Source organism: Styela clava, chromosome 3 (genome assembly GCF_964204865.1).
Source record: "Styela clava chromosome 3, kaStyClav1.hap1.2, whole genome shotgun sequence".
NCBI lineage: Eukaryota > Metazoa > Chordata > Ascidiacea > Stolidobranchia > Styelidae > Styela > Styela clava.
Genome location: NC_135252.1, coordinates 5,241,341 through 5,254,783, shown reverse-complemented (window position 1 = coordinate 5,254,783; position 13,443 = coordinate 5,241,341). Strand labels below are relative to the sequence as shown.

The following is a 13,443-nucleotide window of genomic DNA, read 5'->3' as shown; positions in this document are numbered from 1 at the left end:
TCACTAAAGAAGCATGTTCTGAGGGCAAATTACCAGGAGGGGATTCATCACTGTTGCGTAGAATCAAAGCCAATTATTCCCCCGCCCTTACCTATTGGCCATGGATAGGTTTTTGATTATGATGTTTTGCGAGCTGAATTGATGGATCTAGTTCTATCCCCCAAATCAGTTCTTGAGTTCGCAAACTGTAAGAGTAAGAAAAATAGGTGTCAAAATAGTTTATGCATGTGCTCCAAAACAACCAAAATTGCACAAAATATTGTTTTTGTATCGACTGCAAAAATCTTTACTTCAAGTTTGTTGTTTACAAATGCTGCGCGTGTTCGGGGATCCAACCGGCACGATAATTAAGAAAACTCCAATCCAACTCTCTCTCTCCGAACCCGATATTGCCGTGACAAAACCTGACATTATATTGGGTCAAAGGTCATACAGATTAACCTCCACAGTTGTTTCGCAAACATGACGCAAACACGTGACGACAAGTGTGGGGCGAAGAGGTGCTTTATTGCTGTTGCTGTATTGGATAGGATAGGATTTACATATTTATCCCGGTGGAGAGGAAAGCCGATAAGACGGCTTATCCATATGGCGAACCACGGCCTTTCGTCCGGTTACCATTCCAAGTCGGGTATGGGATTAGATTTACTGTATTGTTTGTTTTCGGAATCATGGACTTGGTGGTGGTGGAGGAAGCCGTAACCGACCAGCGGTTACGTGAACCACCCAACGACGGCGAGGAGTCCAGCAATCCTCTCGCACATAACCATCCCTGCATGGGATTCGAACCTGCGAACCCACGTAGAGTAGTTAGAGGTGCGGTGGCGAGCGTATTCCTAACGCTTAGCCCGTTGAGCCACACCGCCGCGCCGGCCGATATTTAGTCTGCAATTGCTGGATTGGAATGGCAAGCATGGTCTTTATGTATTTTTTTTAGAACATACTGGTATTAAGTACCGATACTGAAGTAATAATGCGGTAGACTAGTGGCAGATAAAAAACGGCAATTTCAGATTTATTTGGCTGCTGTACTGTGATTACTGGGTTATAGATAGTTCATTCAGTCATTTTAAGTACCTAACGTAGGGTGGTGCAGCCAGTCTGTGGACGATTTCATTCAAACCGCTATGAAATAAAAACCAATAGACTACTTTTTACCTGTTAAATTTTTCACCATATGTGCATTGGCATTCATTCTACACGCTACCGGTACAACTCGAATTAACTTTCTACGAACCGGGGTTAAAGCTATACAAACCACCAAAGTATGACACTCAGAAGATGTATTTGTGACCGAACGACCAGTGTGCGACCACGGATTTCGAGCCTTGAACATCATTTCTGCAGCTTTTAAAGCTAGACCACAACATACGCAGCCATGCGTCTGTGCGTGAAAAAATTGGGTTTTTAATTGCATTTCTGACCGTCATATATTTGAAGAACATGGTTATTTCGAACACAACTTGTCAAATTATAAACAAAGCACCGCATCGCAGCAATCAAACACACAAAAACATGGTGGTCGCAAATTGGTCGACAAAGATATTACATGTATTATAGACCTGTTGGAAATGCGCACCCCCCATTCCCCCTTCTTCAATAAATGTAGAAATGCAAAACTTTAAAGATGATTAAAAGAAACACAACTCTACCCACCTGACAAGTTTCATCTTTTTATCTCTTATATTTCTATGGATTTTCAAGCTTTCCTACAGGGACAATGGGTAGTTGGCGACATGAAAAAATGGTCCGTTTTTTTTCTTTGGTCTGGTTTTCTGTCGTAAATTCGTCGTTTGTGGCCGCATTTTAGGGTAGTTTCGCAGAGCTACGAGGGATAAGTGGACGCTAACGCATGAGAAATATCATCGCGGATTGTTAATTCTTCTGCAATAATTAAATCGATGAAGTTGATGTCAGCAAATACGTCGTGGCCGCAAAGTGGCTAAGCCACCCTACTTCCAGTAGGCGCAGCCTAACAATTCTTTCACATGTCAATCCTAACCCCCACCTGACTATGGCATACAAAAATTACGTAACTACGGCACCACAGGGACGTAATATAGCCGTAAAACTCCATAATACACAGAAATTGGAAATGGAGAATTCTGGAAAGCGAGCAAAACCGTTAAATTGTTTGAATGCCCGCTACCAACCACACACCCACGAAAAACTCAAACTTTGTAAAACGACTGAACGGAGCTTAGGCCAGAAATAAACACACAAAAAATATGCGAATGTATTCAACTTTGGGCTGTTGTATATTTGAAATACTTACCTAAGCTAATAAGGACCAATTCAATCCGATACGATATGGAATGCAATGTCTGAATGTGAAAACAAGGTAAGAAATATGGTGAAAAGCCATGCAAAACTACACTGATTGCGGGATTGGGCATTGGTGAAGAGGTGATAAAGTCAAAAGTGGTTCAAGATACTGAGATACATATTAACTTAAAGCATATTTTTGAAACTATGCTGGTAAATAATAAACAATTGTATTTGGAAAAACACTAATCACATGTCTGCATGTAAACAGCTGAAACAGAGTTGTAATTGCTGGATTGATGAGGCCAATATTCTTAATAAAAAGGTATGCATACAGAATATAACAGAAACAAAAATATGCCATTGAATGAATGTTTGAAAACGATGCGAATTGGCATGGTCATATTATGTTACATTACAAACTACCTAATATACAAATATTCAAAGTTTTGATTCATAATTTCTAAGAATTGCAAAATTAGCTAAACCAAAGTACTGAATTAACTCAGTCTCAAGGAAACTGCAATCTAAAAAAATCTAATAGTTTTATTGGCTGGTTTATATTACTGTACTCAACTAATCTCTGCATTGTATAAACCTTCATAGAATTTTTAATATTGTAATAGCTATAGACCATAATGGCTGGCTTGCAAGATGCTGCAAAGCGAATGCTCAAAAATGCAAAGCCTGTGGGTGGAGGTCTTGGATTTATACTTGGAGGAGCAGCCGTTGTATATGGAATTAAGGTGACTTTGATTTATCGAGCTTGAGCCCGTATCATTGTAAAAAAAATTAAGAAAGAGGTTGCTGGACTTTATAGACCAGCCATGGCCAAAGTACGGCCCGCGGGCCAAATCCGGCCTGTTGGGTAATTCAATCTGGCCCGCCTGATGCTGCCACAACCAAACTGAAACCAAATTTTGATGTTTTAGCTAAAAACAGCTCAAGGAATTTGTTGCGATTAAACTTAGTTTTGGCACGAAGCTTATTGTTTTCCCAGTTTGCTTTTGTAACACTGTAAACATTGTTCATAAAATGTAACTTTTTACGTCACACTTACATGGCCCACCAGTCTAGGTAGGCGAAATTTTAGTCCCTCGTTTCAAAAACCTTGCACACCATGAAAATAGTGGAATACAGTGTTGGTAGAAGGGTTCAAACGTTGAGTTGGGAGCAAAGTTGTGTCACAGTTCATCCAAGTCTTATTGAAGTCAATCAAAATCGTTTCATATTTTAAACTTAGAGAGTGTTAAGTCCATCGGTCATAGATTTCATATGAATTGTGAAACTGATTAATATGGCTTACATGGAAACTATAACATAAAACTTCGCCTGTCACCCATAAATCTTTGATAGGCTAACCAAAAAAAAACTGGGTTAGATATGAATCCTCACACTTGCTTGATTTTTATGATGTGTGACTATTAGTGATGGATTCCAGCTTTCGTATTATATCCTAATAACTATCATAATTTTATTCATGATTTTAGGAATCCATTTACACAGTGGAAGGAGGACACAGAAGTGTAATATTCAGCAGAATTGGAGGCGTACAAGACAGAATATATGCTGAAGGACTTCATTTTCGGTGAGCATATTTCCACTTATGCATAACCTATGCAAAAAAAAATGTTACTGTCACTTATAAATAATGAATCTGAGGTTTAGTAGTTGATAATGTTGATTATTTTGTTATTTCTCTTACAGTGTCTTACGAATATTACACATCCATAATATTGATGAATGGTTTGACATATTCGAGAACATAAAATGATTTATAGCAATATTTATTTTCAGAATTCCATGGTTCCAATACCCAATTATTTACAACATCCGATCTAGACCAACAAGAATCCAATCACCTACAGGTAAGACCGGTGGTGAGAAGCACCAAATCTTGTCATGCACCTCTGGGTTCTATTGATAAATGCTTTTGTTCCAATTATTTATTACAGGAAGCAAAGATTTACAAATGGTCAATATAGGACTTCGTGTTTTGACCAGACCAAATGCTTCAAAACTGCCTTTAATCACACAGACGATCGGTGTGGATTTTGATGAAAAGGTGAAGTTTTACCACTTGTTTACCTGTTATGTGCTGTAGTTTAGCTACTAAAGTATAACTAATGAGTTTGCTCCGGGCTCGAAGCTATGACTTCGGGTTTTATATAGGTATGCTTAAATTGATCACCAAAGCTCTGACCAGTCAAAGCGGAAACAGTACTGATATGATAGTAAATTTGCAGATAACTACTGTCACACTAAGAGCCCTTATGTAGGTTTATCTTCGGTGGACGTCGATTGACAAAAAACTAGCAACAATTCAAGTCGGCAACAAGGGAAGAACAATATTCAGTATAATGTATGGAAATTAGGACAAGTGTAACGCATTTTGTCAACTGGGAAGATTTTAAAGAAGCTAATTATGGGCAGTCATTGCATCGGCCCGTTCAACTCTTAATAATTCAGCTCATTATCTGTTTCAATTTCAGGTTTTACCTTCAATTACTAATGAAGTTTTGAAAAGTGTCACAGCAAAATTTAATGCTTCTCAACTTATAACACAGAGAGCACAGGTATGTGTTTGTATTATTATACTGCTGCTGGAAATATGTTACTTCTTGCTTGAGAAGCTAGCAAAATTTTATGGCTATCTTATGGCTTGATATCTGTAAATAGGTGCAGGTACCGTCAATAAAATAAAATACATTTATTCAGGTACAGAATAAATTTTTTATTGGTTATGTTTCATCTGATCATCTTACAGACTTCTCTGAGGTCCATGAGAGTCCGGTCAATATCTCACAAGTCACCAAAATCATCTTCCTCTATCATACATAGCAATTTTTCGTAGCTTGAAACGCTTCTTAGACCCTCAAGATTCATAAAAACACACACGCTGGACCCGCAGGCTGTTTCGATCTAACTTGGCAGGTAGAAATTTCAGACCCCCCTATATTTGAAAAATTCTGGCTATGCCCCTGGGGCCGTCGGGCACAATTTGTACAAGTTGTATTTTTTTTTCAGTACCTGTACCTTGGTGTGAATATTAATGGAAGTAACTTTTGAAACCTATATGAGCACTGGGAATATGTTGATTTATTGACCCTGTAATAACTGAACAGTTATGAGTGGTTATATTCACATTTGACCCTGAACATGTCATTTTTTGTCAATAACTTTTCAATCAGTGAGAGAATTTTTTTTTTTGAGAAAATACACTTGAAAAGCAATCTCTTAGTAGGTATCTTACTTTAACAGATTTTTTATATGTATTGAAGCGAAGAACAAAAATATATTTAGAAATTTCTGAGTCTAATTTTTTGTCTATATTATTTAAAAATTCAGGTGTCTCTATTGATTAAACGTGAATTAACTGAACGTGCCAAAGATTTTCATCTAGTTTTGGATGATGTTGCGATAACAGATATAACATTCAGTAGAGAATATGCAGCTGCCATTGAAGCAAAACAAGTTGGTGAGTATTCTACATATATTCGAGAAGAAATGGGCAATGTTAGCAAAATCAAATTTTATTAAGGCACTGTTATATATCTCTTGCTGTCAAACTGTGTGAATCAAATGGTATTCTCAAGAATTAGTAGAAGATGTGTATTTGGCGTACTCGGATTGCGGACTATTTGGTAGTTTTATGCTGAATGGCTAATCTGCAAATTCTGTGGATAAGATGTTAACTGTATCTGTATTGTGTTTCTGGCAACTAGCATTTTCCCAGATGGTTGAGCATGTCCTGTGATGTCATCAGTTACAGGTGACTGATCATAACCAACCAGCTGTGAAGGTGAAGTGGCCATGTGTTCTTAGTAGTCCAGTTCTGTTGGAGTGGCTTAGAGGTTACTTTGGTAATGGTTTGGAACATTTATTAAATACTTTTGAACTGAGTTAACATTATAAGAATCCATCAGATGCACTTGGTATCATTGCACAAAGATGCATAGGCTTGGCTCTGAATGTAGGAGTTAGATTATTTTTTTGAGGGCTATTCTCAAATCAATAATCTATCATTGACTAATTCGAGATAAGTCACTTTGAAATTAACTTCATCATGCAGCTCAACAAGAAGCTCAACGGGCTCAATTCATTGTTGAGAAAGCGAAACAGGAACGCCAACAAAAAGTTGTGCAAGCAGAAGGAGAAGCTACTATTGCTAAGATGATATCCTTTTTGAAAAAATAATTATGCTGATTTTTATTTTATTCGAACATATTCTACCAAATGATGATTAAAGGCGAATGGGAATTAATATCATGTTTGACTGCTCTTAAGGTGCCATGGCATGTAATCTTGGTGAACAAGCTGCATTAGTGCGATACCTTTTTTGGCGGTCACTCTTGCCCTGTGCTTGTTCTCTGTAAACTCGTGCTTTTATTAATTGGATTTCTATATAAGACTCCTGGAAGATTGAAGTTTGAATCTTTCTAGATTGAATAGAAAACTACAGCATTGTCATTTCCATCTATGGCCGTAGATGCAGTTCTATGATATTAGAATATGCCCGCATATTTAGTAATCTGATGGTAACAGATAAGACAAACAACAGGTCGATACAGTATTTCGAGAGCAAAATGGGGGCTTTCAGTAGTTTTGCAACAATAATGAATAAATTCATTTTACTGGTGAACTTGGTAATTTGAAAATAAGTTGCTGAAATTGCTACTGTTATTGATTGTTACAAATTTTGCACACTTATCATTTTCCAGCTGTTGAGGAAATATTAGAAAATCAGTCTGAGTGATAAGCTCATGTTTTGCGCACACAATTAGAATCTTGCTGTTGTGGATATTCATTGATATTTGTGAGATTTTATATTTGATCATTTATTAAAGAATATTGTCTTCTTATTTCATTCAGTCTCTGAACAGTTTTTTCTCCTGTAAATAGTTTAAACAATCGTTTTTCTTGACTCTTAACCTGTACATAGGAGAAGCTATCAGTCAGAATCCTGCATACTTGAAGTTAAGAAGAATTCGAGCTGCTCAAGCTATCGCAAAAACGGTTTGTTTTTTTGTTTCAGAATTTGTTCATTGCAAAAAGTATAGAAATTACTACAGATAATTTACTTGTATGAGTTTTTTCTTTTAGCCTATTTTACATCATCTTTTATGAAAGACTTTTAACAGCTTTTCACATTCACTTTCGATCTTCTGATGAATAATCACTCAGTTACTCGACAAGAGTAAAACTTATGCATATTGTGATCATTATCGATCAGTAAGTGTGTTGATAGGTATTTGTCTGTTAGACGCTTTCGTATGTTATGCTATATCTCACGAAAGTGAAGTTGAATCTGCTCCAAATTTTGCATGTGCATTCATCATATCTCGGACCAGAAAGAAGCCTATTGATTTTGGATGAATCATGTCGTATAATTAGCGAGTTATTAATTAATTAGTGATGATACACACGGTGTCGCTATTGAGTCAGAGCGAAGGAATCGAAATCGCAGATCGATAAGTCGGCGGTTACCGATCGCTATCTAGTTTATTCTTTTTCATGTAATATGAATATGCTTTTATATTACTTCTAGATATCACAATCTCAAAATAAAGTTTATCTGGATGCGAATAGTTTATTGTTGAACCTGAAAGCTACGGATCTTGAAAAGTAAGTTATGGTTGTTTAATGTAAACAGTTGAACTCCTCGAATTAGTTGAAATAGATTACTTGCTTGGATTGATAATATTTGAAGACTCTTTGTATGAGAAAAGATTTTAAAATTTAAGACATCTGAAATTTGAGGAGAGAAGAAAATTGTATGTAGTTTAGATGAGATTCAAAAATGTGCATAGTTGGTTCTAATTTCCTTATTCATTGTGTTTCAGAGATTTGAAACGCTGAGAATATGAAATCTAATCACCTTCATGATAAAGCTTTGAGATGAATGTCGGATGACCTATTACAATAAATCAACCAATTGTAATAACCTGGTTTAGCAGTGCTGATTATGAATAAATTTGTACATTATGACGTTATATCTGGTTTGTGTGGGGTTTCTTTGTGGATGGGAATATGGCGACAAGATTGTGTTTGTTTTATTGCATTATGTTGAGATTGCTGATAGTCTTCAGGCTTGAGCCGACATAAATTACCTATCGGGATAGAGGAAAATTAATTTTCAACGCTTGCTCAGTTGCTTTGAAATCTTGTTTCAATACATGAGTCGCTGTGCAATTAATTCCATTGTAATAAAATGACCATAACTATCTGACCACCTTCTATTTTTCATGCCAATATCTCATCACACCAACATCTCAAACTTGCATTAACCTTAATATCTGTATGATATTTCTGGGATTAATTAATATCTCAATTGTTTAAAGTTTTTCAAGCAGATAGGTACCCGATTAGGATCTCCACCAAGCGCACAAGACAGTTTAAAATGGGAGGCTTGCGGGTTAATACGAAACTTAGTCGCTCCGAACACGATCAGGCAGCCACTGATATAAAAATAAACTCTCGGAAGTGTTACTCCTGTGTTGGAGTTTTAAAAAAATTCCAATTTCTCGGTTGGTTGGTAAAAAACACCTTATTATTAGTGAATCTCTTACGAATAAATATTACTGAGAAAGATGTAGGAGTGGGTAGAATAAAAACATATATATGCGTTGAACAATAGCAAAATTGAGATGATGGATTCTGAAGACAACTACGGTAACTGCTCAGACCTGACGGGGTGATAAACTGTGAATCTATGCTACACATATTCACCGCTGTTATGGTGTGTTTATCTCGCACCAAATGAAGATCCTTTTTTATTAGGCTGTGTTGATAAAAAAAAAGGTACATAACAAAAGTATTTGATTTTATAAAACAGTGATAGTGCACTGCACTGTAGTTGTATACAGTGCATAGGAAAATTGAAACGTCTTTAGAAGAGATCATATGTTATCATTCATCTGGCAGAAAAGTGTTCTCAGCTTCCTCAAGCACATTGGCAGAGTCTTCAAGTTCAACCTAAGAAGGATTAACATATTTTATTACTTAACTCTATTCACTGCCAGTGCTCAATGAAATTGTGTGACATTTGAACCATGCATTGAGAATTCGGACCAAGCTTGTCATAATACTGCTAATTTCATATCACCACTGTTGAATTCATTTCAGCTAGTCAACTCATTGTATCTATACAGTGGTGGGATTCAATTTTTTGTTAGCCGGTTCCATCACAAAAGTCATTTGTTTCAGCCGGTTCTGTTGCCAAAAAGTCATTAACAGTAACCAGTAATGCTACCCAGTTCGCTGATCTCATAAAATTTTGTGAGACGGTTCTATAGAACTGGCTGAATCCCACCACTGCATCTATATTAGTTAACTGGATCAAACCCGGACTGATAATCAACTGATCAAGTCCATGCATCTGAAACAGATGATTGGCTGACTAGCACCATACCCGACATGGACTGGTAACCGGACGAGAGGCCGTGGTTCACCATATTATTGAGCTGGCTTTCCTCTCTCCCGAGATAAATATGTAAATCCTAACCCATGTCCTAACTAGCTAGAGACTGTCATCTGCCAGAAGATCAGGTTATTTTATCAACTTTCTTCTCCACATTGATCTAAAAAAAATTCATGTTCCAACTTTATTAATTATCCCATATTTTAAAAGCTATTCACCTTTGGTATTGGATAAGTTGTTGGTGATGGTGCACTTTCCCTTAGAAAATCTATCATTGTCCCACATTTTGCAATATCATCAACCCAAACTCCTTCATACACTTGGCCGGTATCTAGATAGTAAAATTTTCCTCGTCCATTCTTCTTTCCATTTCTCCATTCTCCTTCATATCTATTTTCTGTACCTTTTAAAAAAATGAAATTTATTTGAGTTCATAGCAATTTATTTTATCATTCAACATGAAACACCGGGAAGAATTAAGGAAGTAGCTATGTTTTGACCATGTCCATTTGAACGCAACTATATCTGGAGAAATTAAAAGAGAACAGTTTTGAAATTCATCATATACAAATTTGAAATTAATATATTCATACTTAGTCTGTACATTCCTTTCCCAGATTGTTTATCATCTTTCCATTCTCCTTCATAAATTGATCCATCTTTATAATACATCCTACCCCATCCTGATCTCTGGTCAGCTGTCCATTCCCCTTCATAATATTCAGAGTCAGTATAAAAATAAGTTCCATAACCCTGTGGAAGGTGATCATTTCAAAGTTATATATAAAAAATACTATTTATCAATCTTCCTGGAATAGTTCAAAGTAGGAATGCAAGTTTCAGAATTTTAAATCTAATTGATTTGAATTGACTTTATTTCACGGTAAATTGATTCAAGCAATGATATAAAATCCATAGTAATTCTAAATATCAATCAACGTCGCTAAATTGTCACAACATGCTTACAACAAGACAAGTTAAATGTCTAGTTGATTTAATATATCATCTCCTCTGGCAAACTGATTCAATTATGGCCATTTTTAATGGGACTATTTACTTTTGAATAAATAAATTACTTCATTAACTAAATAAAAATGTTCAACAATATGATAAATATTTAGTCTCCTTTGTTGTAAAGCATGTGATCAAGGAAACAAAAATATGACTATTTCGAGGTTTCAATTAACCAGTAATTTGAAAGTACAATAGATTCAGATAATTTATTTCTATCATGCAAGAATCAATACAAAAATTAGAGCACAAAAAACAGTCAAAAATGTACCGGTATAATGACGATCATAAAAAATGTAATTATACACATAAGAAATTTATACAAGTGTAAGATTCATAACAATAGATAACAGGTCGAGAAAGACTGTGACAGTCATCGGGTCAGCAACACCTGTTGGCTGAAGTTTTGAAGGAAAGACGAAAAAATTATACAAATTTAATCCCTCATAATTAACAGAAAACAAAATCACAAAATATATATCATAATAATGACTTAGATAGTCAACTCACATGTTTCATGTCATTTTTCCACCCTCCTGAGTATGTTTTATTATATTTTGCGGATGCTTTATGAGGATAACTAAGAGTGCCAAATCCAGATCGCTTTCCATTTTTCCAATCACCATCATATATACTACCATCTACCTTGTTAAGTTTTGTTCCTTTTCCTGAAATCACATACATTTTTCAATCAAATATTATTGAAATACTATATCCCCATATATAGGGATGTTTTTTCTATAGTGATGGATGTATCCGGCTCCAGGAGAATTTTATCATTTTTTTCTATACAGCTATATTATAGTATACAGCAACGGGGTCTGGTATAGTTCAGTACCGCATGCACTTCTAGTTGGCCTGGCTCAACAATTTTTGCATCTGTCAATCTTAACCTCCATCTGACTACATCACCGAAAAATTATGTCATTTCGACGTCACAGTGGCGTAATAAGACCCGCCAAAGTATGCAGGAGGTCCTCCAAAACGTGCAGACAATCATTAGGAGAGAGATCGCCTGGGTGGAGTTTGTTATAAGCGGCACAGATGCTATTCGGGCCATCGTAATTATACTTTGACAAGCCCTATGACGTGATGGTGACGTTGTAGTGACGTAATTTTTTGATGACATAGTGAGGTGGGGGTTAGGAATGACATATGCCAAATTCGTTATGCTATTCCCACGGGAAGTACTTGTGGTACCAAACTATACTAGACCCCGGTAACGCTAGCTGTATTCTGGTATTTTCCAACTTACCATGTTTTTTGTTATCGTCCCATTCGCCAGTGTATTGATCACCATTAACAGAATAAACAGTGTGTCGAAGCCCCTTCTTTTGAGCTTTGTAGTCCCATGTGTGCCACAATGGTTCGACTTTTTTCGAATGCTTCAAATGCGGCATCTCGATGCCTGATGATAACCCCAGATCAGGAAATGAAACAATTTGAGTTTGTCGTTGTCATGGGAACTGAAGCCAGCCTTGCGTATCGACTCGCTTTTGGACTGGGAATGACGATCCGTTCTCAAGACAAATAGGCGAGTGAGAACGATAAATTTATTATTTGTCAACATAAAAATTTGGGAACAAAATGCACCAATGCTTTGAATCCGTGCTCGTCAACCGGATGTATAGTACACCCAGGGTGTACAAAAAAGTTTGAAGGGTGTACCACTCGATAAGGTTTACCGTACCGAATGTTTTAGGGCAGTGATTACCAAACTTTTTTTCGCGACCTCAATTTTCGTACAATCAAAAACTACAGCTCTTTGCGATCCCACAACAGAAACGTCAAAATCAGTATATTCAATTTCATTCGCTCAATGGGAACAATGAGCCTGTATATCGACTGCAAGTGGACGTGGTTGGTGAACATAAGCCCACAAATATATGAACGAGTCCGACAATGCACCGAATAACGTCAGAAGATTTGATAACACACGAAATCGTATAAAAACGGCGTAAAAATCTCTGAGATAGAATTACAACGGTGGTTGGTGAAACATAGACAGAATTGATAAAAAGTGGCAGGTTCTACGGTGGCGATATATTCCAACCAGTTGATTCCAACAGTGTCTGAGAGCATGGGCAGTAAAACAGAAAAAAACGAGTACGGGATCACATCTTATTAAGAGACTTTTGTTATGCTAGAATTTATTGCTGTTTTGTGTTTGACTGTTAGGAAAACTTTAGAATGATGTATGAACGTCTAAATAAACGATAATATTGCAATACGAAATAGTTCACCTTATGCGGAGGCGATGTGGACAAAAGCAACTCATATATTTTAGACACGTGCGCGAAGTAACAAAACGCTTTCGCAAATGATCGAAACCTAGACATTCGACTTTATGAAACTTTTTCCCCGGCTTCAGAAAAGTTTGACGGGGAAATCCTACAGGGGTGGTAGCACAAAAGTCATATTTGGGGGGCAAAATAGGGCTGGAGAAATGCGGTCGTTGCGTGTCAAATTGGGGGTGACGAAATACGGTCGGTGCGTGTCAGATTTGGGGTGACGAAATACGGTCGATGCGAAGAAACGTCAAAGATTTGATTTCCGCATGTCAGAATAGTAACAGCACGTTTTGAACTGGACATATATAATACCAAACATGGCGTATATTTCGATGATTTTAGGAAAAATTTATATTTATCATAGTTAAAAGTGGTTTTGTATTTCAACTAAATTTACAAAAAAATTAAACAATTATCTTTTTTATTTTCGCATACACTGATACTGAACGTTTTTAC

The 13,443-nt window shown here is 36.5% G+C and overlaps 2 protein-coding genes across 2 annotated transcripts; one reads left to right on the top strand and one right to left on the bottom strand.

The window, feature by feature from the left end:
* The first annotated feature begins 2,852 nt into the window (after nt 1-2,852).
* LOC120342128 (prohibitin-2-like) lies at nt 2,853-8,258 on the top strand. The gene is made up of 10 exons (XM_078111071.1): nt 2,853-3,011; nt 3,756-3,853; nt 4,063-4,133; nt 4,221-4,330; nt 4,758-4,841; nt 5,614-5,743; nt 6,338-6,444; nt 7,207-7,281; nt 7,814-7,890; nt 8,109-8,258. Exons 1-10 carry the CDS (start codon nt 2,904-2,906, stop codon nt 8,122-8,124), a joined length of 876 nt encoding a protein of 291 aa, XP_077967197.1. The 5' UTR covers nt 2,853-2,903; the 3' UTR covers nt 8,125-8,258.
* Nucleotides 8,259-9,025: 767 nt separating this feature from the next.
* On the bottom strand, nt 9,026-12,158 carry LOC120342125 (MORN repeat-containing protein 3-like). Its single transcript, XM_039410818.2, has 5 exons — nt 11,952-12,158; nt 11,207-11,364; nt 10,279-10,438; nt 9,904-10,088; nt 9,026-9,240 (listed from the first exon to the last, which is right to left on the bottom strand). Exons 1-5 carry the CDS (start codon nt 12,094-12,096, stop codon nt 9,175-9,177), a joined length of 714 nt encoding a protein of 237 aa, XP_039266752.1. The 5' UTR covers nt 12,097-12,158; the 3' UTR covers nt 9,026-9,174.
* Between the last annotated feature and the right edge of the window lie 1,285 nt (nt 12,159-13,443).